Here is a 27,418-nt window from a genome sequence, read left to right as displayed (position 1 = left end):
ATGAATCCCTGTCAACTAGTAGTGAATGGCTTGGGGAAGACACTGAGCCTGTAGTGTCCTCAGTCAGTACTGGTTTGAGATGTTTACTGAAGTCATCTGACAGTGGTGGTGAAAAAGGCACAAAACATTTCAGCACAATTTTTTCCTAGGGTTATGATCCCACAGTTCGAAGTGTTGGGTATTAGTTATTGCAAACCAGCCATTGAAAGATTTATTCTTATTGATTTTGAGACAATCTTGAGCTCAGTTGTAAGTACAGTACTAAGAACTTTTTGTTTCTCAAACTGTGTGAAAGTAAAGCTGACTGAATGCTCCGTCATGCTCTAGTGTTTTAGTGTGTATTTCTTACAAAGGAGGATGTTCTACATAATCATAATATGAGAATCAAATCAGTAAATTAACATTGGATACATCACTACCATCCAGTCCTCAGTCTCTTGAGTTTCATAAAAGGTCCAATAATGTCCTTTGTAGCAAAGGTATCCAGTTCAGAATGATAAGCCGCCTTTAGTTGTCATACTTCTTTAGTTTCTTTCAATCTGGAACATTTTCTCAGGCTTTCCTGGACTTGTGTGACCTTGGCACTTTTGAAGATTACAGATCAGTTATTTTGTAGTATGTCTGTCAATGGAGGTTTGTCTGTTTCCTTATGATTAAATTTATACATCTTGGAAAGGAATATCACAGAAGTGACGCTGTGTTCTTTATCTTTGCATCTTATTAGGTAGTACATGATTTTGATTTCTCTTGTTACTAATGGTGGTCATCTTGATTATTTGAGGAAGGTGGTATCTAGGAGCTTTCTTCACTATAAAGTTACCCTTTTTCTCTCTGTAATTAAGTATTTTGTGGAGAGGTACTTTGAAACTGTATAAATGTCCTCTTTTCATTAGAATCTCAGTTTATTCACTTACAGACTTGTGGTTTCTTATTTTTTTCAGTGGGTTATAATCTGTTATTATGATTATGTATTTTGATGGTCAGATTGTTCAAAGCTTGGCCATTGCATGCCCTTTCAAGCTGGGTCCTGTATCCTTTTGATCTGTCCTCATAATTCTTTAAGCACTTCTTGCTTTCTGGGGCAAAAAAAATTTTCCAGGCTCATCTTGTATTTTCCCATAGTCAGCCCTGGAATTAGTCAATTCTGTAAGGAGCCTTGGTTTCTTTTTGTGAAGAATGGTATTTAGATCTGGTTGGTAAGTGTGCTTAGTGCTATTGGGATGTCATTGCTTCTATAGGCTCTCTCAGCCAACAGTGTTAGGTAATATATGTATAATTTTGTCTCTGTGAAAAAAACTCCCTCCTTTTCTATGTATTAAAAAACCACGAGTTCGCAGTGATAGTTCTAGTCCAGTCTTACAGATTTCATTCTAGTTTTCTAAGGTAGCCCTTTTCATATTTGTAACTCCCTTCTCTAACAGTGAGAAACAGTGACTCCTGTTTTCCACAGTATATTTACTCACTTGCTCAGTTCTAGAATGCATATTCAGTAGTTTTAGAATTGCTTACCTATATCACTGAAAAATAAATTTACTAACCATACTGAATATTTCTTTACAATTAACTTTTGTTTTTGGCTATATATTCTAACTGCTGAGTTCCAGAGTCACTTGGGTTAATTTTTTCCTCACCATTAAGTATGATTATGTTATTCAATTGAAATGTATTTAGGTTCGTTTGTTTCTGTTGATATTCCATCTCTCTCTCCCAATCGTTGTTGATTTTATTTTTTTGAGTATATAAGGCATGTATTGCGGTTCTAAGAGTAGAAACAATACAGAAAGGTCATCCTTTCTGTCCTGTTCCCATTCCTCTGTTCTTTCCATCCTGTTTCCATTGGGTAACCAATTTTTTTAGTTTCTGGTTTATCCTTCCTGGGTTTCTTTATGCACTAAGGAACAGGTACACACATGTATATTTTCTTATTTCTGTTTATTTCTTATGCAAAGGGTAGTATATAGGTAGATACTATTTTGCACTTTGCTTTTTTCACCTAAAAATGTACCCTGAAAATTAGTCTGTATTAGCCCATAGAGGCCTTTCTTATTCTTGCATAAGGCTGCATACTGTGTGTTGATACACCATAGTATATTCGGCTAGAATCTTACGTATGAGCATGCAGGTTGTTTTGTTTTTGTTTTTTTTTTAAATTGCAAACAGGGCTCCAGTGCATATGTTTACCTTGTGCATATGTGTTTTCATAGTATTTAATTATAGTGTATCTTCAGGGAAAATTCCTAGAAATGTGTTACTGGATCAAAAGGGATGAATTGGGAAATTGGGATTGACATATATACACTAATATGTATTAAAAAGATAACTAATAAGAACCTGCTGTATAAAAAAGTTAAATAAAATAAAATTCAAAAAAAGAACCCCCCAAAAAACCAAAAATGAACAAACAAAAAAAAAGGTTGATACAGGATCAAAGGTAATGCTGGATGAAAACATCAAGCTACTTACGTATTTTTGTTAGATATTGCCAAATTCTCCTCCAGAAGGGTTGTACACATTTGCCTTCCCACCAGAAGTATATGAGAGTGCCTGTTTCCTTACTCTTTTACTGACAGAATGTCTTGTCATACTTGTGAATATTTGCCAGTGTTAGGTGAGAAATGTGTAGCTTTAATTTGCATCTCTTTAATTATGAGTAAGTCTGAACATCTTTTCTTATTTAAGGGTTGTTTTTATATCTTTTAAAAAGTCTGTCCATGTCCTTTCCTCATTTTCCTATTGGGATTTTGGTAATTTTTATCCCCCTCAATTTAAAAGAAAAATTTAGGTATATAAGTCCTTTTACCTGTGACATACGTTGTAAATATTTTTTCCAGTGTTCTAATTTTATCTTTTTCCAAATGGCTTACCAGTTGTCCCAGCACTTATTAAAAAGTTCTGCAGTTTAGCAAATGCAAACTAATATAGAATGCATAAACAACAAGGTCCTACTGTATAGCACAGGGAACTATATTCAATATCCTATGATTAAACCATAATGGAAAAGAATATAAAAAAGAATGTATTACATATGTATAACTGAATCACTTTGCTGTACAGCAGAAACCAACACAACACTGAAGTTCCCCAGTGATTTGAGAAGCCACTTTTATCATGTACTAAATTTCCATATGTACCTGGGTCTATTTCTGAACATTTTATTCAATTAGGCCAGGATGTGGCAAACTATGGCCCTCTGGCCAAACCCAGCCCTATTTTTGTAAGTAACGTTATATTGGATCACAGCCCCACTCGTTTATTTACTTATCGTCTATGGCTGCATTTGTGCTACAACAGAAGAGTCAAGTAGTTGTGACAGAAACTGTGAGGCTTGCAAAGCTTGAAATATTCACCTCTCACCCTTTACAGAAGCTTGCTGACCCCTACATCAGGGTAATTATCTATGCATATGCCATAAAAGAACCTTGTTTTTAGCTAGAGAGACTTAACAGTATGTTTAAATGTCTGGTGGGGCTAATCGCACCTTGTAGCTTTTCTTTTTGCATGTTGTTTTCTGAGTATTCTTATAAGTTTTTCCACATGAATTTGAGTACCAACTTATCTGGCTCCACAAGAAGCTTTTTATGTGATACTGGGGTGTTTTAAAATTATAAATTAGGGTGAACTGTTATCTTTATAATGTTGAGTTGTCTTATCCAAGAACTAGTTTTGAAGAAAAGAATAGAGAAACTTATCAAAGAACCAAGCCACAAAAATGCATCAGACCAACATGGTTTCACAGGGCAATTCTACCAAATCTTCAAAGCATGTGTAGGCCAGAAGCTTCATAAATTGCTTCATAGCATTGATTTTGAAAGAAAACATTTCTTCTGGGGGGAGTTATTTCTAGTTTTATATCTTTTTGATCAGAGGCTATTATTATCTGATTTTTTTTCTTTTGTAGAACTTATTTCTTTGTGATCAAATATATGATGAGTCTTCATAAATATTTCATGTGTGCTTGGAAAACAGATTAGTCTATTTATAGGGTGTAAGGTTTGATATCTCTAATATTTGCCTTCTTGATTATGTTTATTCTTCTGAACTTTATTTTTTGGTCCTCTTGATCTGCTTTGTATTGGGAGTAGTGTGTATTAGTGTATTTTTAATCCATGTCTCTTTGCATATCTTTTAGTTTCTTCTCATGATGTGTTGTTTTCTTTGCTCTTTTATTTTTGAAATTTCTATTTAAACTTAGAAAGGTGTATATTTTTGTTCTATTGATTACCCTTTACTTACAACTTTTAAAATGCTTGTAATTCTTGGGATTTTATTTAATATTTTATTAACAAGTTTATCCTTTTTAATGGAATTCTTTAACTGCCACCTGTTCACTGTACAACAGTCAGGACTTGTTCTTTCCTCTTCTGATCCCTTCTCCTTTTAAGCTGCATTATTTCTACTTTTCAGAATGTATCACATGTTCTTCAGCCCTCATCATCTTCATCTTTGTTTTATTCTTATATCCATACTGTAATTATTTTAAAATGTTTACCATTAATCTTTTTTTTTTTTTTTTTTTTACCATTAATCTTTTTGCTAAAGTTTTCTGAGTCATCTCTTGGTTGCTCAAGGATACAGAATTCCCTGACCTGTTACCTGTTTAAAACTATTTTCCTATTGTCTTTGGTTAGAAAATCTTTATCTTACACTTTCTTTTCTACTGTTTTTGGAAAATGCTGTTCCACTGATGTGTTGCTTGGTACATTGTTTTTAAGATATTTGATGCCAGTCTAATTCATGCTCTTTCTCTTGTAAGTTTTCTTTTAATTTAAAAAAATTTTTGGACTGGAGACTGAGAAATTTTTTCTTTATCTTAAAGTCTAATAATTTTACTAGGGTATCTCTAGGAGTTTAATGCTGTGGGCCAATTTTCCCTAGTATCTGGAGACCCTGTTAACATACAGTTCAGATTTCCTTTTATTTCTGGAAAGTTTTCTTGAATTATAGTGTTACCAACCAAACTTGGGTCCACCCACCTGCACGCAGTAAAGCCAGTCTGTTGACACCAGGTTATGGTGAAAGAAAGTGCAGCGTTTATTGCAGGGCACCAAGCAAGGAGTCCAGGACAGCTAGTACTCAAAACACCTGAACTCCCCAGTGGGTTTCAGGAAAACCCTTTTAAAGGCAAGGTGAGGGAGAGGAGTCCCAGGGTATGTGGTCAGCTCATGCATAGTTCTTTGGTTGATGGTGCGGTAACAGGGCCGTGTCACAGGGGTGAACATTATCAGTTCTTAGCCTCTAGTAGGCCTGTGGGGGCTGTGTGCTCATGGTCAGCAAGTAGTTAATGTTTTCCATTTGGTGGGCGTTTTAACATCTGTAAGACAGCTCAGGAAATGATACTAGTATCTAGGTACTTCAGAGAGAAGCTAAAGCAGAGGATATTGGGGAGGGGTCTGTCCCTGAAAGGTTTCCTCTTTTTCTTCCATTTCAGCTACTTCTCTGTCCTGTTTTGTTTCTTTCTTTATCTCACTTTCATTCTCTTAGATTATTTTTCTGCTTTTCTTTAATGCCTATTATTACATTTTTCATTTGAATTTATCGTTTGGGGGCATTGTAATTTACTTTCATTTCTATTATAATCTTGATTTTATTTCTTTCCTGAGTTAAATCTTGTTTCATTTCTTTCTGCTTTTGGTATGTTTTCCTTCTTGAGTTTTGACTTTCTGATTCAAGGCATTTAAAAAATAACATCAAATATTTGTTGAAGCATATTGAGTTCAGTTTGGAGTACTCTTTTCAGGCACATTCCATAAGCGCAGTATGCCATAATGCACTAAGGCATACGTAGTATATAATAAATTTACTTTTCTTATGTATAACTAGAATGATAGTATCTATGTACTATCCTTAGGAAAATTAAGTGAACAATTACCAAAATCACTCTCAGTAGGGCTTAATTATCTTGTAGAACCCCAGTTAGGAAAGACTGATTTGAGGTTTTCATTTTCTTCTGCCCCTCCCTGTCCTTTCTTCTTTTATGTGTGGGGATTTCATTAGCTGAATTTTTGTGTGTGTGTAGATAAAGATTTGCTTATGTCACTACATTTTGGGGGGCAGGACTGGCAGTTTGAGGTTAATTTTATGAGTCCTAGTTTAAGAACATCTTCTGTCAGTGTAACAAAACATAGTTTCTTTCTTTCTTTCTTTTTTTGGCTGCGCCACACGGCATGTGGGATCTTATTTCCCAGACCAGGGATCGAACCCGCGTCACCTTCAATGGAAGCACAGAGTCTTAACCACTGGATCGCCAGGGAAGTCCCCAAAACATAGTTTCTTTACTGGGTGTCTTGTTTTGGGGTAGGGAGCAGGAGATTGAGGAGGAAGGGCTTTGCATCCTTTGAATGTTTCAAAAAATTCTTTAATCTTGCAGGATTTTAAAATCTCTCCCCTGCCATTTCTTTTTCCCTTAATTGTATGGTTTCCAAAAGACAACTGGCTTTTCCTTTCCTTTCCTTTTTTTTTTTTTTTAATTAATAAACTTAATTTTTTAGGGCAGTTTTATCCTGAAACTGAGTAGAAAGTATAGAGGGTTCCCAGTTCCCATATATCTCTCTTTTTATTTTTTTCCTTTAGAATTATTTTATTAAATCGTAAATGTACAACAGCTTCTTAACTCTACACACAGACTTAAATTTTTTTAAAGGAAAAACGTTACGTCTTATTACACCATGATCCTGGCTAGTAGCTTTTCAAAACGTTGAGAAAAATCTTAAAAAAGGTTTCACGTCACCTGAAACTTACAAATTTAACATTATGAAGGAATGCTTCTACACTCTTACAAAGACCACTAGAAAGAAACAATTAAAGAGCTAAGAAACTGTCTCAAAGGCTTTTTTTTTTTTTACAGTCCTTCCTCTACAGTAAGGTAATGTTAGTAAATAATCCAATCCATTCACAAAATGGTTCTCTGCATCTGCTCTGGTGTCTTCTGCCTTATCACTGCGTATTTATGCATGACTGAGATAAGAGTTTCCTTAACATTGTTACTTCGGTAACCTGAAGCTGTTCTGTTACCTCTGGGCTCTCATCCTCTCCTATTTATACAGTGAAGCCCATGGTAAATAGGAAGAAGCCCAATATTGGCTTCTCCCTCCATAACCCCCACTTCCCCCACTGCCTCCTGGACCATAGTTTCCTCCACCATATGGTCCCCCATGTTCCTGCTACCACCAAAGTTTCCACTCTTCGTAGTTAGAAGGTTGCTGGTTATAATTTCCACTTCCATAATTTCCTCCTCCATAGTTGTCATAACCACCTCCGTAGCCCCCACCCTGGTTGCCATATCCAGGTCCTCCACCACCATATCCTCCTCTTCCTCGTCCATAACCAGGGCTACCTTCAAAATTGCCACCTCCAGGCCCTCCTCCATACCCATTATAGCCATCCCCAAATCCACGACCACTTCCATATCCATCAGATCCTCCTCTGGAGTTACTTCCTGGTCCTGGTCCAAAATTTCCACCACCACCACCACCACGAGAATCTCCAAAACCAAAGTGGCCTCCTGTTCCACTTTTAGAACTTTGGACTTCCTGCATTCCTTGTCTAGACAAAGCCTTTCTTACTTCTGCATTATGACCATTGATAGTATGGTATTTCTGCAACACAGTCTTATCCACAGGATCACAGTCATCAAAAGTAACAAACCCAAAGCCTCTTTTCTTTCCAGACTGCCTATCAGTAATGATCTCAATGGTCTCAATTTTTCCATATTCCTCAAAGTAATCTCTAAGATGATGTTCCTCAGTGTCTTCTTTAATTCCACCTACAGATAGCTTCTTCACAGTGACATGAGCCCCTGGCTTTCCAGAGTCCTCTCTTGCAACAGCACGTTTTGGCTCAACTACTCTCCCATCAATTGAATGCCGTCTTGCAGCCATGGCGGCATCAACCTCAGCCATGGATGAAAAAGTTACAAAACCAAAGCCTCTTGATCTTTTGCTTGCAGGATCCCTCTTTACCACACGGTCTGTAAGTTTTCCCCATTGCTCGTAGTAGTTCCTCAAACCTTCTTCTGTAGTTTCAAAGCTCAAGCCACAATAAAGAGTTTATGGAATTGTTCCTTTTCTCTCTCCATCGCGGACTCAGTTGCTTCAGCCTGATTGGCCGCAGCCGAGGGAGATGAGAGAGATCTCCGCGGACGAACACGAACTGGCCTTGTCCTGGCGCTGTAGTGAGAACTGCCGCAGCTTGGGAAACAGCACCGCTAGGAGCACCTCCACTTGCGACCCGGCGCTGCTGCCACTGCCGCTTGAGCCGCTGCCGCCACTTTTCTAGAACCTTACCCGTGACTAACGCGTCTTCCCTACGTCAGGCTGTTGCGTACCCATGTATCTCTTGTCCTTACACAGGCGCGACCTCCCCAACTATTGACATCCTGCACCCGAGTGGTATATTTGTTACAATCCATGGACCTACACCATCATCGGTTTTAACACATGTATAATAACATGAATCTACCATTATAGTGCCATACAGAATAGTTGCACTGCCCTAAAAATCCTCTGTGCCCTGCCTATTCTTCCCTCTCTCCTGCTAACCCCTGGCAACCACTATTATTTTTACTGTCTCCATAGTTTTACCTTTTCCAGAATGTCATATAACGGGAATCATATAGTATGTAGCCATTTCACATTGGCTTTTTTCACTTACTAATACTTATCTGAGTTTCTTTCATGTCTTTTTATGGCTTGAAAGCTCCTTTCTGTTTAGTGCCAAATAATATTTCATTGTCTGTCTATATCACAGTTTATCCATTCACCTACGGAAGGACATCCTGGTTGCTTCCAAATTTTGGCTATTATCAATAAAGCCGCTGTAAACATCACTGAGCAGGTTTCTGTGTGGACATAAGTTTTCAATTTATTTGGGTAAATACCGAAAAGCGTGATTGCTGGATCGGATAAGAGTATGTTTAGTTTTGTAAGAAACTGCTGAATTTCCAAAGTAGTTGTACCATTTTGCATTCCCGTTAGTAGCGAATGAGAATTCCTGTTGCTCCACATCCTCACCAGCATTTGGTGTTGTCCATGTTTTGGATTTTGGCCATTCTGATAGGTGTGTAGTGGTGTCTCATTGTTTTAATTTGATATATGATGACATGATGTGAACATCTTTTCATATGCTTACTGCCATTTGTATATATTCTTTGCTGAGGTGTCTGTTCATGTCTTGCCCATTTTAAAATTTGCATTGTTCATCTTATTATTAAGTTTTAAGGGGGTTTTTTTTGTATTATTTTGGCTAACGGTCCTTTATCAGATTTGTCTTTTGAAAATATTTTCTTCCAGTCTGTGGCTTCTCTCTCTCTTTTTTTTTTTTCATTCTCTTTTGATATTGTCTTTCACAGAGCAGAAGTTTTTAATTTTAATGAAGTCCAGCTTATCAATTATTTCTTTCATGGACTGTGCCTTTGGTGTTGTATCTAAAAAGTCATCACTATACCCAAGGTCACCTAGATTTTCTCCTATGTTATTCCAGTACCGTTTGTTGAAAAGATTATCTTTGCTCCATTGTATCGCCTTTGCTTCTCTGTCAAAGATCAGCTGATTATATGGGTCTGTTTCTGGGCTCTCTCTTCTGTTTTCTTGATCTGTTTGTCTGTTCTTTCAGCAGTACCACACACTATCTTGATTAGTGTTACTTTATAGTAATTCCTGAAGTTAGGAAGTGTCAGTTCTTTGACTTTCTTCTGTTCCTTTAACATTGTGTTCTCTATTCTAGATCTTTTACCTCTTCATGTAAACTTGAGAATTAGCTTGTTTGAGAGTCATAAAATAACTTGCTAGAATTTTGATTGGGATTGCATTGAATATTTAGATCAAGGTGGGAAGAACTGACATCTTGACAATAATGAGTCTTACCATCTATGAACATGGAATATCTCCTTTATTTCGTTCTTTAATATCTTTCATCAGAGTTTTATAGTTTTCCTCGTATAGATCTTACACATATTTTGTTAACTTTATACCTAAATACTTCATTTTGGTGGGGTCCTAATGTAAATGGTAATGTATTCTTAATTTTAAATTCCACTTGTTCATTGCTGGTATATATGAAATGTGATTGACTGTATATTAACCTTGCATCCTGCAACCTTGCTACAATTGATTACTAGTTCCAGGAGTTTGGGGGTCATTTTTTTTTTTTTTTCCTACATAGATGATGATGGCATCTGTGAACAAAGATAGTTTTCTTCCTTCCTGATATGTATTCTTTTTATTTCCTTGTTGTGTCATATTGCATTAGCTAGGACTCCCACTACAATGTTGAAAAACAGTGATGAGAGGGGACATCCTTGCATTGTTCCTTAGCATGAAAACTTCAAGTTTTTTGCCATTAGGTATGATGTCAGCTATGGGTTTTTTGTAGATGTTCTTTATCAAGTTGAAGTGCTCCCTCCATTTGCCTTTCCTTTTACACTCTTTTTCCTTAAAGAGTGGTGCCTGGAAGACAATTTCTTTGCATCTCGAATCCTCTTGAGTCCCAAATTTGTAATCAACTCTGACCTATCAAAACTCTTTCTCAGTATTTTCACGCTTAATGGGATTTTATGTCAGTCTTCAGTCTGCTGCTTGTTTCCCTCTTTTTTTTCTTTTGCACAGTTATCCTGGACTACTCTTGCTCTTCATGAAGGCTTATGGTAGGAACATATGGGCATCCTAGGATCTAAGTATTTCTTTTTCTACTTATTTTCTGTTCCTTCTACTTATGCTGAGGGCTTGAGTTTTGTGTAGCTTCGTTCGTTCTTTTTATTTTTTTTATCCTGTGACTTTGCCAACATCGCATATTAGTTCTACTTGTTTTGTTTTGTACACTCTTTGGATTTTCTGTCTAGATAGTCATGCCATCTGGATGCTTTCTGATATTTATGCTTTTTATTTCTTTTTCTTGATTTATTGCACTGGCTATAACTAGTGAAATTTGTATTGAATAGAAGTGTGACAATGGATATTCTACTTTTGTTTTTGAGTACAGTGGAAAGTGTTTCATTTTTGACCATTAAGTATGATATTAGCTATAGGTTTTTAAAATATATGTCCTTTATCACATCGAGGAAGTTACGTGAGAGTTTTTTAATCATGAGTGCATTTTGAATTTTGTTATATGCCCTAAATGCATCTATTGAAATCATCATATAACTTTTCTTATTCTCTTAATATGGTGTATTACATTGATTTTTTTGAATGTTCAGCTAATCTTTAATTCTGGGAAAGCCCCAACTGATCATGATGTATTATCATTTTTATATAATTTTATATTTGATTTGCTAATATTCGGTTGAGGGTATTTTAATCTTTTTACCTGAAGCTAATTGGTCAATACTTCCTTTTTTGATAATGTATTTTCTCAGGTTTTAGCATTATGATTAGCCTAATAAAATGAATTACCCTCTCTATATCTAAAAAGAGTTTGGGAAAGATTACTGTTATTTCTTCCTTAAATGTTTGATAGTATTTATCAATAAAGCCATTTAGGGCTTGAGTTTGCTTTGTGGGAAAGTTTTTGTTTTTGTGTAGCGCTTAAACTTTTTAAAAAGTTAACTTTTTTGATGTGTAGTTTATATATAATAAAATTCACCAATTTTAAGTTTCTAGTTCAGATGAATGTAGTATAATATCTACAACAATCATGTACTGGTCTTTTTTTTCTTCTTGTGGTATTGATAGATTTTTTTTTGAATTTTATTTATTTTCTTATACAGGTTCTTATTAGTCATCCATTTTATACACATCAGTGTATACATGTCAATCCCAATCTCCCAATTCATCACACCACCCCCCCCACCCCCCACTGCTTTCCTCCCTTGGTGTCCATACGTTTGTTCTCTACATCTGTGTCTCAATTTCTGCTGCAAATCGGTTCATCTGTACCATTTTTCTAGATTCCACATATATGCGTTAATATACGATATTTGTTTTTCTCTTTCTGACTTACTTCACTCTGTATGACAGTCTCTACATCCATCCACCTCTCTACAAATGACCCCATTTCGTTCCTTTTTATGGCTGAGTAATATTCCATTGTATATATGTACCACACCTTCTTTATCCATTCGTCTGTTGATGGGCATTTAGGTTGATTCCATGACGTGGCTGTTGTAAATAGTGCTGCAGTGAACGTTGAGGTGCATGTGTCTTTTTGAATTATGGTTTTCCCTGGGTATATGCCCAGTAGTGGGATTGCTGGGTCATATGGTAATTCTATTTTTAGGTTTTTTAAGGAACCTCCATACTGTTCTCCATAGTGGCTGTATCAATTTACATTCCCACCGACAATGCAAGAGGGTTCCCTTTTCTCCAAACCCTCTCCAGCATTTGTTGTTTGTAGATTTTCTGATGATGCCCATTCTAACTGGTGTGAGGTGATACCTCATTGTAGTTTTGATTTGCATTTCTCTAATAATTAGTGATGTTGAGCATCTTTTCATGTGCTTCTTGGCCATCTGTATGTCTTCTTTGGAGAAATGTCTATTTAGGTCTTCTGCCCATTTTTGGATTGGGTTGTTTGTCTTTTTAATATTGAGCTGCATGAGCTGTTTATATATTTTGGAGATTAATCCTTTGTCCGTTGATTCGTTTGCAAATATTTTTTCCCATTCTGAGGGTTGTCTTTTCATCTTGTTTATGGTTTCCTTAGCTGTGCAAAAGCTTTTCAGTTTCATTAGGTCCCATTTGTTTATTTTTGTTTTTATTTCCATTACTCTAGGAGGTGGATCAAAAAAGATCTTGCTGTGATTGATGTCAAAGAGTGTTCTTCCTATGTTTTCCTCTAAGAGTTTTATAGTATCTTGTCTTACATTTAGGTCTCTAATCCATTTTGAGTTTATTTTTGTGTATGGTGTTAGGGAGTGTTCTAATTTCATTCTTTAACATGTAGCTGTCCAGTTTTCCCAGCACCACTTATTGAAGAGACTGTATTTTCTCCATTGTATATCCTTGCCTCCTTTGTCATAGATTAGTTGACCATAGGTGCGTGGGTTTATCACTGGGCTTTCTATCCTGTTCCATTGATCTATATTTCTGCTTTTGTGCCAGTACCATATTGTCTTGATTACTGTAGCTTTGTAGTATAGTCTGAAGTCAGGGAGTCTGATTCCTCCAGCTCCGTTTTTTTCCCTCAAGACCACTTTGGCTATTCGGGGTCTTTTGTGTCTCCATACAAATTTTAAGACTTTTTGTTCTAGTTCTGTAAAAAATGCCATTGGCAATTTGATAGGGATTGCATTGAATGTGTAGATTGCTTTGGGTAGTACAGTCATTTTCACAATATTGATTCTTCCAATCCAGGAACGTGGTATATCTCTCCATCTGTTTGTATCATCTTTAATTTCTTTCATCAGTGTCTTATAGTTTTCTGCATACAGGTCTTTTGTCTCGCTAGGTAGGTTTATTCCTAGGTATTTTATTCTTTCTGTTGCAGTGGTGAATGGGAATATTTCCTTAATTTCTCTTTCAGATTTTTCATCATTAGTGTATAGGAATGCAAGAGATTTCTGTGCATTAATTTTGTATCCTGCAACTTTACCAGATTCATTGATGAGCTCTAGTAGTCTTCTGGTGGCATCTTCAGGATTCTCTGTGTATAGTATCATGTCATCCTCAAACAGTGACAGTTTTACTTTTTCTTTTCCAATTTGTATTCCTTTTATTTCTTTTTCTTCTCTGATTGCCGTGGCTAGGAATTCCAAAACTATGTTGAATAATAGTGGAGATAGTGGACATCCTTGTCTTGTTCCTGATCTTAGAGGAAATGCTTTCAGTTTTTCACCATTGAGAATGATGTTTGCTGTGGGTTTGTCGTATATGGCCTTTATTATGTTGAGGTAGGTTCCCTCTATGCCCACTTTCTGGAGAGTTTTTATCATAAATGGGTGTTGAATTTTGTCAAAAGCTTTTTCTGCATCTATTGAGATGATCATATGGTTTTTATTCTTCAATTTGTTAATATGGTGTATCACATTGATTGATTTGCGTATATTGAAGAATCCTTGCGTCCCTGGGATAAATCTCACTTGATCATGGTGTATGATTCCTTTAATGTGTTGTTGGATTCTGTTTGCTAGTATTTTGTGGAGGATTTTTGCATCAATATTCATCAGTGATATTGGTCTGTAATGTTTTTTTGTAGTATCTTTGTCTGGTTTTGGTAGCAGGATGATGGTGGCCTCATAGAATGAGTTTGGGAGTGTTCCTTCCTCTGCATTTTTTGGGAAGAGTTTGAGAAGGATGGGTGTTAGCTCTTCTCTAAATGTTTGATAGAATTCACCTGTGAAGCTATCTGGTCCTGGACTTCTGTTTGTTGGAAGATTTTTAATCACAGTTTCAATTTCATTACTTATGATTGGTCTGTTCATATTTTCTATTTCTTCCTGGTTCAGTCTTGGAAGGTTATACCTTTCTAAGAATTTGTCCATTTCTTCCAGGTTGTCCATTTTAGTGGCATACAGTTGCTTGTAGTAGTCTCTTAGGATGCTTTGTATTTCTGCGGTGTCCGTTGTAACTTCTCCTTTTTCATTTCTAATTTTATTGATTTGAGTCCATTCCCTCTTTTTCTTGATGAGTCTGGCTAATGGCTTATCAATTTTGTTTATCTTCTCAAAGAACCAGCTTTTAGTTTTATTGATCTTTGTCATTGTTTTCTTTGTTTCTGTTTCATTTATTTCTGCTCTGCTCTTTATGATTTCTTTCCTTCTGCTAACTTTGGGTTTTGTTTGTTCTTCTTTCTCTAGTTCCTTTAGGTGTAAGGTTAGATTGTTTATTTGAGATTTTTCTTGTTTCTTGAGGTAGGCTTGTATAGCTATACACTTCCCTCTTAGAACTGCTTTTGCCGCATCCCATAGGTTTTGGATCATCGTGTTTTCATTGTCATTTGTCTCTAGGTATTTTTTGATTTCCTCTTTGATTTCTTCAGTGATCTCTTGATTATTTAGTAACGTATTGTTTATCCTCCATGTGTTTGTGTTTTTTACGTTTTTTTCCCCTGTAGTTCATTTCTAATCTCATAGCGTTGTGGTCAGAAAAGATGCTTGATATGATTTCAATTTTCTTAAATTTACTGAGGCTTGATTTGTGACCCAAGGTGTGATCTATCCTGGAGAATGTTCCGTGCGCACTTGAGAAGAACGTGTAATCTGCTGGTTTTGGATGGAATGTCCTATAAATATCAATTAAATCTGTCTGGTCTAGTGTGTCATTTAAAGCTTCTGTTTCCTTATTTATTTTCATTTTGGATGATCTTTCCATTGGTGTAACTGAGGTGTTAAAGTCCCCCAGTAATATTGTGTTACTGTTGATTTCTTCTTTTATAGCTGTTAGCAGTTGCCTTATGTATTGAGATGCTCCTATGTTGGGTGCATATATATTTATAATTGTTATATCTTCTTCTTGGATTGATCCCTTGATCATTATGTAGTGTCCTTCCTTGTCTCTTGTAACATTCTTTATTTTAAAGTCTATTTTATCTGATATGAGTATAGCTACTCCAGCTTTCTTTTGATTTCCGTTTGCATGGAATATCTTTTTCCATCCCCTCACTTTCAGTCTGTATGTGTCCCTAGGTCTGAAGTGGGTCTCTTGTAGACAGCATATATATGGGTCTTGTTTTTGTATCCATTCAGCAAGCCTGTGTCTTTTGGTTGGAGCATTTAATCCATTGACGTTTAAGGTAATTATCGATATGTATGTTCCTATGACCATTTTCTTAATTGTTTTGGGTTTGTTTTTGTAGGTCCTTTTCTTCTCTTGTGTTTCCCACTTAGAGAAGTTCCTTTAGCATTTGTTGTAGAGCTGGTTTGGTGGTGCTGAATTCTCTTAGCTTTTGCTTGTCTGTAAAGCTTTTGATTTCTCCATCGAATCTGAATGAGATCCTTGCCGGGTAGAGTAATCTTGGTTGTATGTTCTTCCCTTTCATCACTTTAAGTATATCATGCCACTCCCTTCTGGCTTGTAGAGTTTCTGCTGAGTTTCTTTCTGAGTTTCCCTTGTATGTTATTTGTCGTTTTTCCCTTGCTGCTTTCAAGAATTTTTCTTTGTCTTTAATTTTTGCCACTTTGATTACTATGTGTCTCGGCGTGTTTCTCCTTGGGTTTATCCTGTATGGGATTCTCTGCGCTTCCTGGACTCGGGTGGCTATTTCCTTTCCCATGTTAGGGAAGTTTTCGACTATAATCTCTTCAAATATTTTCTCTGGTCCTTTCTCTCTCTCTTCTCCTTCTGGGACCCCTATAATGCGAATGTTGTTGCGTTTAATGTTGTCCCAGAGGTCTCTTAGGCTGTCTTCATTTCTTTTCATTCTTTTTTCTTTAGTCTGTTCCGCAGCAGTGAATTCCACCATTCTGTCTTCCAGGTCACTTATCCGTTCTTCTGCCTCAGTTATTCTGCTATTGATTCCTTCTAGTGTAGTTTTCATTTCAGTTATTGTATTGGTCATCTCTGTTTGTTTGTTCTTTAATTCTTCTAGGTCTTTGTTAATCATTTCTTGCATCTTCTCAATCTTTGCCTCCATTCTTATTCCGAGGTCCTGGATCATCTTCACTATCATTATTCTGAATTCTTTTTCTGGAAGGTTGCCTATCTCCACTTCATTTAGTTGTTTTTCTGGGGTTTTTTCTTGTTCCTTCATCTGGTACATAGCCTTGTGCCTTTTCATCTTGTCTGTCTTTCTGTAAATGTGGTTTTTGTTCCACAGGCTTCAGGATTGTCGTTTTTCTTGCTTCTACTGTCTGTCCTCTGGTGGTTGAGGCTCTCTAAGAGGCTTGATGGGAGGCTCTGGTGGTGGGTAGAGCTGACTGTTGCTGTGGCGGTCAGAGCTCCATAAAACTTTAATCCACTTGACTGTTGATGGGTGGGGCTGGGTTCCCTCCCTGTTGGTTGTTTTGCCTGAGGCAACCCAACACTGGAGCCTACCTGGGCTCTTTGGTGGGGCTCATGGCAGACTCTGGGAGGGCTCATGCCAAGGAGTACTTCCCAGAACCTCCACTGCCAGTGTCCTTGTCCCCACGGTGAAACAGAGCCACTCCCCACCTCTGCAGGAGACCCTCCAACACTAGCAGGTAGGTCTGGTTCAGTCTCCCCCAGGGTCACTGCTCCTTCCCCCAGGTCCCGATGCGCACACTATTCCGTGTGCGCCCTCCAAGAGTGGGGTCTCTGTTTCCCCCAGTCCTGTCGAAGTCCTGCAATCAATTCCCACTAGGCTTCAAAGTCTGATTTTCTATGAATTCCTCCTCCCGTTGCCGGACCCCCAGGTTGGGAAGCCTGACATGGGGCTCAGAACCTTCACTCCAGTGGGTGGACTTCTGTGGTATAAGTGTTCGCCAGTCTGTGAGTCACCCACCCAGCAGTTATGGGATTTGATTTTACTGTGATTGTGCCCCTCCTACCGTCTCACTGTGGCTTCTCCTCTGTCCTTGGACGTGGGGGTATCCTCCTTGGTGAAGTCCAGTGTCTTCCTGTCGATGATTGTCCAGCAGCCAGTTGTAATTCTGGTGCTCTTGCAAGAGGGAGTGAGAGCACGTCCTTCTACTCCGCCATCTTGGTTAATCTCCTCCCTTGTATTTTTTTTGTCATTTATCCCTTGCTGCTTTCAATAATTTTTGTTTGTCTTTAATTTTTGCCAGTTTGATTACTGTGTGTCTCAGCGTGTTTCTCCTTGGGTTTATTCTGTATGGGACCCTGTACTTCCTGGACTTGGGTGGCTCTTTCCTTTCCCATGTTAGGGAAGTTTTCAACTATAATCTCTTCAAATATTTTCTTGGGTCCTTTCTTTCTCTCTTCTCCTTCTGGGACCCTATAATACAAATGTTGTTGCGTTTAATGTTGTCCCAGAGGTCTCTTAGGCTGTCTTCATTTCTTTTCATTCTTTTTTCTTTAGTCTGTTCCGCAGCAGTGAATTCCACCATTCTGTCTTCCAGGTCACTTATCCGTTCTTCTGCCTCAGTTATTCTGCTATTGATTCCTTCTAGTGTAGTTTTCATTTCAGTTATTGTATTGGTCATCTCTGTTTGTGTGTTCTTTAATTCTTCTAGATCTTTGTTAAACATTTCTTGCATCTTCTCAATCTTTGCCTCCATTCTTTTTCCGAGGTCCTGGATCATCTTCACTATCATTATTCTGAATTCTTTTTCTGGAAGGTTGCCTATCTCCACTTCATTTAGTTGTTCTTCTAGGGTTTTATCTTGTTCCTTCATCTGGTACATATCCCTCTGCCTTTTCATCTCGTCTGTCTTTTTGTGAATGTGGTTTTTGCTCCACAGGCTGCAGGATTGTAGTTCTTCTTGCTTCTGCTGTCTGCCCTCTGGTGGATGACGCTATCTAAGAGGCTTGTGCAAGTTTCCTGATGGAAGGGACTGGTCATTGGCAGATGTTTGTTATCAAGGTAATCTGACCTCAAAATATAGTTGGGGATGTTCCCTTTTCATCTGCTCTTTGGAAGAGTTTATATAGAATTGATACTGTTTCTTCCTTAAATACTAAATAAAATTCACCACTGAAACCAGTTTCTTTTATAGCTATAGGGCTATTGAGGTTTTCCATTTCTTCTTGTGTGAGTATTTGTGTATCTTTTAAGGACTTTGTCCCTCTTATCTGAGTTGTGAAATGTATTAGTACAAATTTGTAATATTTCCTTGTTTTCCTTTAATGTTTATAGGATCTGTATTCATGTTCCCACTTTTATTTCTGAGATTGGAAATGATTCTTATATAATTTTCTCCTTATCAGTCTAGCTAGAAGTTTGTCAATTTTGTTGATTGTTTCAAAGACATGACTTTTGGTTTCACTAATTTTTTTCCCTTATTGTTTTTCTGTTTTCTAGTGTACTAATTTTGAATTTCATCTTTATTGTTTCCTTCCTGCTGCTTATTTTGGGTTTAATTCACTAATTTTCTAGTTTTTTTATGGGGGAAGCTTAGATTATTGCTTTGAAGACCATTTTTTTCTTTTCTAATACATGCATTTAATGCTGTCAGTCTCTCTAAGCACCACTTTAGTTATATCCCACAGTGTTTAATATGTTGAGTTTTCATTTTCATTTACTTCACAGTATTTTCTAATTTTCCTTGTGATTTCTTTTTTGACCCATGTGTTGTTTAGTAATGCATTGTTTAGTTTCCAAACATTTAGGGATTTTCTGTTAGATTAATTTTGGATTAATTCTTTGTCATCTCAGTACATATTTTGCATGATTTCAGTCGTTTTAAATTTATTGAAACCTGTTTTATGGCCTAGAATAGCACTTATCTTGTTGAATGTTTGGTCTGTACTTGGAAAGAATGTGTTCCCTTGTTGGGCAGAGTGTTCTATAAATGTCAGGTTAAGTTAGCTGATGGTGTTATTCATGCCCTGCATATCTTTACTCTTTTCTGTCTACTTGTTGTATGCATAACTAAGAGAGGAGTGTTGAAGTGTCCAAATATAAATTTGGGTTTGTCTTTTTCTCCTTTGAGTATGTTATTGTTTTCTCCCCGACATGTATTTTAAAACTGTTAGCCAAGGCCATATACATTTAGGATTATTATATTGTTTTAATAAATTGATCCCTTTAACATTATGAAAATATGTTACTTCATCCCTGGTTACATTCCTTCTTCTAAAATCTATTTTGTTCAATAATAACATAGCCACTCTAGATGTCCTTTGATTAGTCATTGGACGTTATTTATCTTTTTCTGTCCTTTTAGGTTTAGCCAGTGTTCCTTTGTGTTTAAAGTGGGTTTCTTGTAGATAGCATATAGTTATCTCCAATTCCACAGTCTCTGTCTTTTATTTGGGTATTTTGACCACTTACATTTAACTAATTATTAAGATGTTTGGTGTTAAATCTACCCCCTTGTTATTGTTTTCTATTTGTCCCACCTGCTCTTTATTCCCTTTTTACACTATTTTTCTGCCTTCTTTTGGATTAATTTAGTTTTTGAGTGATTCCATTTTCATCTTTACCATTGGCTTATTAGTTAAACCTCTATTGCTTAATTTTTTTTCTCATGGTTGTTGTAGGGTTTACAGTTCATGCCTTTAACTTGTCACAGCCTGTCTTGAAATGATAAGATACTGCTTCACGTATGTGGAAGAAAGAACTTACATCTATATATTCAATACTTCCCCTTCCTTCCTCCCCTCCTTGGTGCTATTGTTGTCTTACATTTTATTTCTACAAAGGCTATAAACTCCATTATATGTTGTTATTATTTTTGCTTTAACTACTGAGTCATATGTATGTGTATAAATGCATAACTTCAGAAGCTGTTTATTTACTTATTTTTAGTGTTGTAGGTCAGTTATACTTAAAAACAAACAAACAGACTTACAGAAAACATGATCAGATTTGTGGTTACCAGAGGCAAGGGTATGGAGAGGGAGAATGTGGTCAAAAGGTACAAACTGCCAGTGGTCAAAAGGTACAGACTGCCAGTTATAAGATAAGTAAGTACTAGGAATGTAATTATAACATGATTAATATAATTAACACTGCTGTATGTTATATATGCAAGTGGTTAAGAGAGTAAATCCTGAGAGTTCTCATCACAAGGAAAAAATATTTTTTCTTTTTCCTTTATTTTGTATGAGATGATGGATTTTCACTAAACTTATTGTGGTAATCATTTCATGATGTATATAAGTCAAATCATTATGCTGTACACTTAAACTTACACATTGCTATATGTCAGTTATATCTCAATAAAACTGAAAGAAAATATTGGTAAAGTCATTTTCAGTCAACACTTAAAAAGGTTTTTTAAAAACTGTGGTAAAATACAGCATACATTTTACCATTTTTAACTGTTTTTAAGTATATAGTTCAGTAATGTTATACAATGTTATGCATTGCAACCAATCTTGAGAACTTTTTCCTATTCATTAAATAACCACTTCTCATTTCCCCTGGCAAAGCAGGCACAACCATTCTACTTTCTGTTCCTATGAATCTGACTGTTCTAGATACTGCACATAAGTGGAATTGTACAGTATTTGTCTTTTTATAACTGACTTATTTCACTTAGCATAATGTCCTTAAGATTCATCCACGTTATAGCATGTATAAGAATTTCCTTTCTTCTTAAGGCTGAATAATATTCTACTGCATGTTTATACAGTATTTTGTTTAGCATTTCATTCTTCAATGGACATTTGGGTTGTTTCCACGTTTTGGCTATTGTGAATAATGCTGCTATATGAACATAAGTGTATAAATATTTCTTTGAGACCCTTCTTTTAATTCTTTTGGATATAGACCCAGAAGTGGTCTTGCTGGATCATGTGGTAATTCTATTTTTAATTTTTTGAGGAACCACCATTCAGTTTTCCATAGCAGCTATACCATTTTACATTCCTATCAGCAATGTACAAGGGTTCCAGTTTCTCCACATCCTTGTCAGCACTTGTTATTTTCTGATTTTTTGATAGTAGTCATTCTGATAGGTGTGAGGTGATATCTCATAGTGGTTTTGATTGGCATTTCCTTAATCATTAGTGATGTTGAGTATCTTTTCATAAGCTTTTTGGCCATTAGTATATCTTCTTGGAGAAGTGTCTATTCAAGTCTTTTGCCCATTTTGAATCAGTTTGTTTGTTTTTGCTGTTTAGTTGTAGGAGTTCTTTATATATTCTGGATCTTAATCCCTTATCAGATATATGACTTGCAAATATTTTTTCCCATTTCATAGGTTGCCTTTTCACTCTTTTGATTGTACTCTTTGATGCACAGCAGTTTTAAATTTTGATATAGTCTGATTTATATATTTTTATGTTTGTTGCCTGTGCTTTTGGTATCATGTGCAGGAAATCATTGCCAAATCCAATGTCATGAAGCTTTTCCTTTATCTTTTCTTCTAAGAGGTTTGCAGTTTTAGCTCTTACATTTGGATCTTTGACCCATTTTGAGTTAATTTTTATATATGTTACCAGGTAAGGGCCCAACTTTATTCTTTGGCATGTGTATATCTAGTTTTTCCAATAGTGTTTGCTGAGAAGACTGTTCTTTCCCCATAGAATGATCTTGGTACCTTTGTCAAAAATCATTTGACCTTGTATGTGAGGATTTATTTCTGGGCTCTCTACTGCAGTTGGTCTGTATGTCTGTCTTTATGCCAGTACCATGCTGTTTCGAGTACTATAGCTTTGTAATAAGTTTTGAAATCAGAAAATGTGAGGCCGCCAATGTTGTTTTTCAAGATTACTTCGGCTATTCGGAGTCCCTTGAGATTCTGTATGAATTTTAGAATGGGCTTTCCTCTATCTGCAAAACATTCTGTTGGAATTTTGATAGGGATTGCATTGAATCTGTAGATTGCTTTGGGTAGTATTGACATCTTAACAATATTAAGTCTTGAAATTCATGGCTAAAAGATGCCTTTCCATTTATTTGTGGTTTGTTTAATATCATTCAGCGGCATTTTGAACTTCTCAGGTAGTCAATCATATTTTAAAGAAATTTAAAAAGGAAAAAATTATTTTATAAATATTGTCATTTTTACCATTTTTCTCTTCATTTATCTCTGCATCCCTTCATTAGAATCAAGTTTTCTTCTGGTTTCATTTTTCTTCTGTCTGAAAATCTTTAACGTTTCTTGTGGTGAATGAACTAGGTGAATGCAGAGTCCTGGAAGCCAAGTGATTGAGGTATATCACGAAGGAGGGAATGCTCAATCTTGTTGATAGGTCCAGAAATGTGAGCAGTGAGAATTGACCATTAGATTTAATAACTTGTAATATGAAGTCTATTCTGATGAAAAGAAATGATTAAACAAAGGAAATTAAATTCTGTTCAGACATCCATTTATTAAATACACATTCTCATGGATTCACCAATCCTAGGAATTTGATCGAAAGAGCCAGTTATTCAAAGTAGGCATAAAGGTTAATTGTAGTGTTGCATGTGACAGTAAAAAGTTTAGATGTTCATTACTTACCTGTATTGAGTAAATAAATTATAAGATGATGTAAACTGTTGGCATTAAAAATGAAAATAAAGGTCTACAGTGACATGGAAAGATATCTATGACACATGTGAAAAGCAGTTCTACTGGAAAGCATGCTTCAAACAGTTTTCTTTTATATATCTATAGTTTTCAACCTGTGTTCCAAAATGCAAATGGTTGTCTCTGGATGACAGCACTTTGGTTGAATTTTCATTTTTTAACTTAATTTGGATATTTTCTTTTGTGAAGTGCTCGTATAAGTGTTTCACCTTTTTTTAGCGGGGGGGGGGGGGGGCGGGTGTATGTGCTTGCTTTCCTTATTGATTTGAAGTGAGGGTTTGTTTGTTTTTTAATGTTCTGGATATATAATCAATCTCTCACTTTGTGGGTTGCCTTTTTTCTTTTAAATTTAATTCCTTAAAAAAATTGAGATATATTTTGCATATCATAAAATTCATCCATTTCAAGTATGCAGTTCAGTGTTGTACCATCACCATAAATCAGTTTTAGAACATTTTAATCTTCTTTTCAGTCTCTTAATGGTGCTTTCAGTGAAGAGAAATTCCTCATTATAATCCAATTTATCAGATTTTTCTTTCTGGTTAGCAGTTGCTTTGTCCTGTTTACGAAAGCTTTAGCTATTCCAAGGTCATGAAGATGTTCTGTGGTTTCTTCTAAAAGCTTACCTTTTACATTTAGATCTGCAGTCTATCTAGAATAGATTTTTTTCCCCCTTGGTGAGAGAATGGGGCTCAAAATATAAGGATATCTGGTTGCTACGGTCTTTTATTGAAAAGAGCATTTTTCTCCACTGCACTGAAGTGTTGCCTTAGTGTTTAGTCAAGTGAACTCATATGTGTGAATCTGAGTTTGGATGCTATTTTGTTCTGTTGATCAATTTGTCTACTTTTATTCCTATATAACACTCTCTTTGTTACAATAGCTACATTTTAGATCTTGATATTTCGTAGTGTAAATTCTCTTACTTCGTTCTTCCAGATTGCCTTCACTCTGTATATTTCCATATGAATTTTAAAATCAGCTCATTTTGCTGGGGAGGGGTGGGGTGGGGTGGGTGGGGTGGTGGTAAAGCCTGCTGGAGTTTTGATTGGTATTGTGTTACATTCATCATCTCTTACTTTTAAGTTTTTGGTGGTTTTGATTTTCTTTCCCCAGTTTTCATTAAATGATATAATCTCTAAAGGGTACTCAATAAGTGGTAGCTACTTTTATTATAACTATTCAGTATAATTCATTGCTTTACAATTTCTTGGGTAGATTTCATGTTTGAAATCTTTGCTGAGTCTGTTAAGTTACCCTTGAACACAGTAATATGAGAAATGATTGTGATGTGGGATGATATTTCTCTAGCTTTGCCTGACATCACTGATAGATGCTTTCATGTTTCTTTTAAAATGATTTATAGTAGAAGCAAAAGAGTAAAAATGTTTTTCTGGTGTATTATTTTTCCCCCTCTGAGCAATGTTATGTTGTAGGTACTTTGCACATGTTATTTCTATTCCTGCAACATAGGCAATATTATCCCTGTCCTATAAAAGAGGAAACCGAATCTGAGAGAGAAGTCAAGTGACTTACCGGAAGTCACAGTTTGTAATTGGCAGAGCCTGGGATTTGCACTGGGGACTCCTGGCTCTGAAGGCCTGCTCTTTACACTTCAGCAGACTGATGCCTTCCGCCATTCTTCACAACTCAGGATCTGTTGGCCATTCTTCTGTTACCGCTTCGAAAGCACCTTCTTTTTCTGGCTTCCTTTAGTGCATATGAAACATTTTACAAGTTTTACTTTAAAGTTCTCTACAAAGTGTTAAGCCCTAGGAAGCATTTAAGTGCACATGCTGCCACTCCTTGTCTGCTTTCTTAGGGAGACCCAGCAGACTTGTGTCTGTGCTTCTTTTGGACCTTTTTAAACAGTCAAATAATTAATGAGATGTTCTTCTTTTACCTAGGTAAATGAACACTTTGGAGGCGATAAGGGTGACTGCCTTTCTGAAAATAGATTTTATTTCTTGCTACTTTCTGTGAGGACCAGAAATGGTGTTGCATGTTTTTCTTCCCCTACATTTTGAATCCTTGCTCATTGTAGACAGTTTGGAAAATATGGAAAAGGAGTAAGCAGAAACAAAATTACAGTTTTGGCCTTTACAATTAACAAGAAGATTGTTATAACTATAGATAATATTATTAGTAGATATTTATTATACTTCTGTACTTAAGTAGTGTGTCAGGAATTATTCTAAATGCTAAGAATACAGAATGAATAAAACAGTCAAACACCTCTGTCCTGTGGAGGTTAAATTTGAAATAATGGAGCTAAAGGAGCCCATATTAAGTGCCAGGATTATCTTTTTAAATTTTCTGTCAGGGAGGCCCTGTTTTCACTTCAGTTTTATGGATCAGGAAACAGGCATAGAGAGGTCAGATGACATGCAGCAGCATCTGACTCTGCTGGAAGTTTCAGTGACTAGTTTCTCTTTCTTTAAACTAGAGCATATAGATCTGGGGTCTTGATGTAGATCTTTTACTTTTTTAAGTTTCATTTTGAAAAAAATCACTGTTCATTGTTGTTGAAAAGAGATGTGTCTTTAAGGAAGATTTAGATGGGCTATATAAGGAAAAAGAAAATAAAAATTAGAGATAGTATTGTTAGCATTTTAACACACTTTTTCTAGTTGCTTTTCTAAATAAATAAATAGATTGATAGATAAAATTTTATTTGTAAAGATGGGGTCATACAGACATATTTTGACTTGCTTTTTTTTCCATTTAATATAGTTTAGACCATTTTTCATGTCACTATTCTTTTTAGATAGTATTTCACCAGTTTTAGACAGGTGACTGCAGCCTTCACAGCTTTTGATATATGCATAACATTTGTTCTTTTGTTCTACTTCACATATTTTTAAAATCTGCTTTCTTTGAAAAATCAGAAAAGGGAACTATGCATCACTGCAACTTATGCATCACTGTAAGTTGCCATGAAATAATGGCAACATACTGAGATAGGTTACTGTAAAAATAAATACCGTTAAAAACAAAACCTATAATGAAATTCTAGCCAGATACTGTTTGTTACATTAAACTGAACAGGAGACCAGCTCTTTTTGTTAAGAACAGACAATTGGAGGTATTAGAGAGATATGAAAATATCGTTTGATATAATTAGGAGAACTGAAAGAAAACTGAAAAGGTGGTAAGTTTTGCAGTATGGGATTCATTGTACTCTAATACCTTAACCAGGGGTTTTCAGTGTTTTTACAGTAGGAAATAAAATTTACATCTAGACCTTATATACATGAGCATATGTGTTTATGTGTGTGTAATATATGTGTGTGTATATGTATATATATGTATTTATATATGTATGTTATGTATATGTATTATGCTTCAATAGAAAAGTTTTATGAAAGAACTTAAATTTTCTCCTGTTGTATCATATATTTAAATGATGTTCAAACCCTCTTGTTAGACATTTACATTGTTTTCTATTTTTCTATGTTATAAATTGTTGTAGCTACAATTTTGTGTAGGTCTACAATTCCTTAGGATAAATTTCTGTAAGTTAAATTATGTCCAGTGTTATGTAGTAATTTTTGAAGTTATATGTTGATAAATACTCTCTGAAAGGTAACGATTTATAATCCTACCAAAGAGCCCAATTCCTATAAAGTATATAAAAATAAAGTTACTAATTTGATAGGTGAAAAATTACATCTTTCTTTGTTATGTACATGTTCATTTTTGACAGCCATTTAAATTTCTTGTTTTGCAATATTGGTAGTTACTCTTTGCTTATTTGCCTATTAAAGTATTAATTTTGGTTTCCTAACTAATTTATAAGAGATCTTTATATGGTAAGTTATTTACCATATGCCAAAATATTTCCCCCAATGTATTTGTCTTTAAAATTTGATTATGAACATTCCTGAGCTAAAAAAATTTTTTAGTCAAATCTAAATTTTATTTCTGTTTGGTAGCTGCTTTTAGTCATTTTATGGTTTTAGAGTTTTTCACACTTGATTCTTTTTATCCATAGTATATATTGGTATGTGACATGAGGTAGCATTTAACTTTTATTTTTAATACTTCCTTAAATGATCCCTTTCTCCCCTATTTGAAGTTCTAACTTCCTCATACACAAATTATAAGTGTAAATGAATCTGTTTCTCGACTTCCTGTTTTGTTTCATTGGTCTTGCTTTGTTAGTACCACACTAATTATTATAGCTTTTAAGAAAAATTTTAATATCTAATAACATAAGCATTCCCCTCTTTTAAAAAAATAATTGGTGTTGAGGAAAGGAAGAAAAACTCTCTGATATTTATTCTTCCAGATACCTTAGTATAATCTTGTCATGTAATGTTAATAGCAGCCAAATACTTGTTAAAAATTTGAGTGGAACTACAGGTTAGGTAAGTTGGAAGGAAACTTACTACATTGGAAATAGCATGTAGCAGTGATTTCAGTCAAACTCCCAATGGATTTAAA

At 35.6% G+C, this 27,418-nt stretch overlaps 1 protein-coding gene across 12 annotated transcripts in view; it reads left to right on the top strand.

The window, feature by feature from the left end:
- Window positions 1–27,418, top strand: part of FBXW11 (F-box and WD repeat domain containing 11) — a 130,610-nt gene that overhangs the window by 50,811 nt on the left and 52,381 nt on the right. For 2 of the 12 annotated variants that reach the window (XM_082380870.1, XM_082380868.1), the window contains exon 2: window positions 7,769–7,968. The exons of 9 other annotated variants lie outside the window; for them this stretch is intronic. In XM_082380870.1, the coding sequence (XP_082236996.1) occupies window positions 7,876–7,968 (93 nt within the window). In that variant the 5' untranslated portion in view covers window positions 7,769–7,875. Of the gene's footprint in view, window positions 1–7,743; window positions 7,969–27,418 lie in introns of those variants that run through there. One more of the 12 variants, XM_082380869.1, reaches the window with a different exon arrangement.

This window comes from Balaenoptera borealis, assembly GCF_965194805.1.
Source record: "Balaenoptera borealis genome assembly, chromosome: 2".
NCBI lineage: Eukaryota > Metazoa > Chordata > Mammalia > Artiodactyla > Balaenopteridae > Balaenoptera > Balaenoptera borealis.
This window is presented reverse-complemented; position numbering and strand designations above follow the sequence as displayed.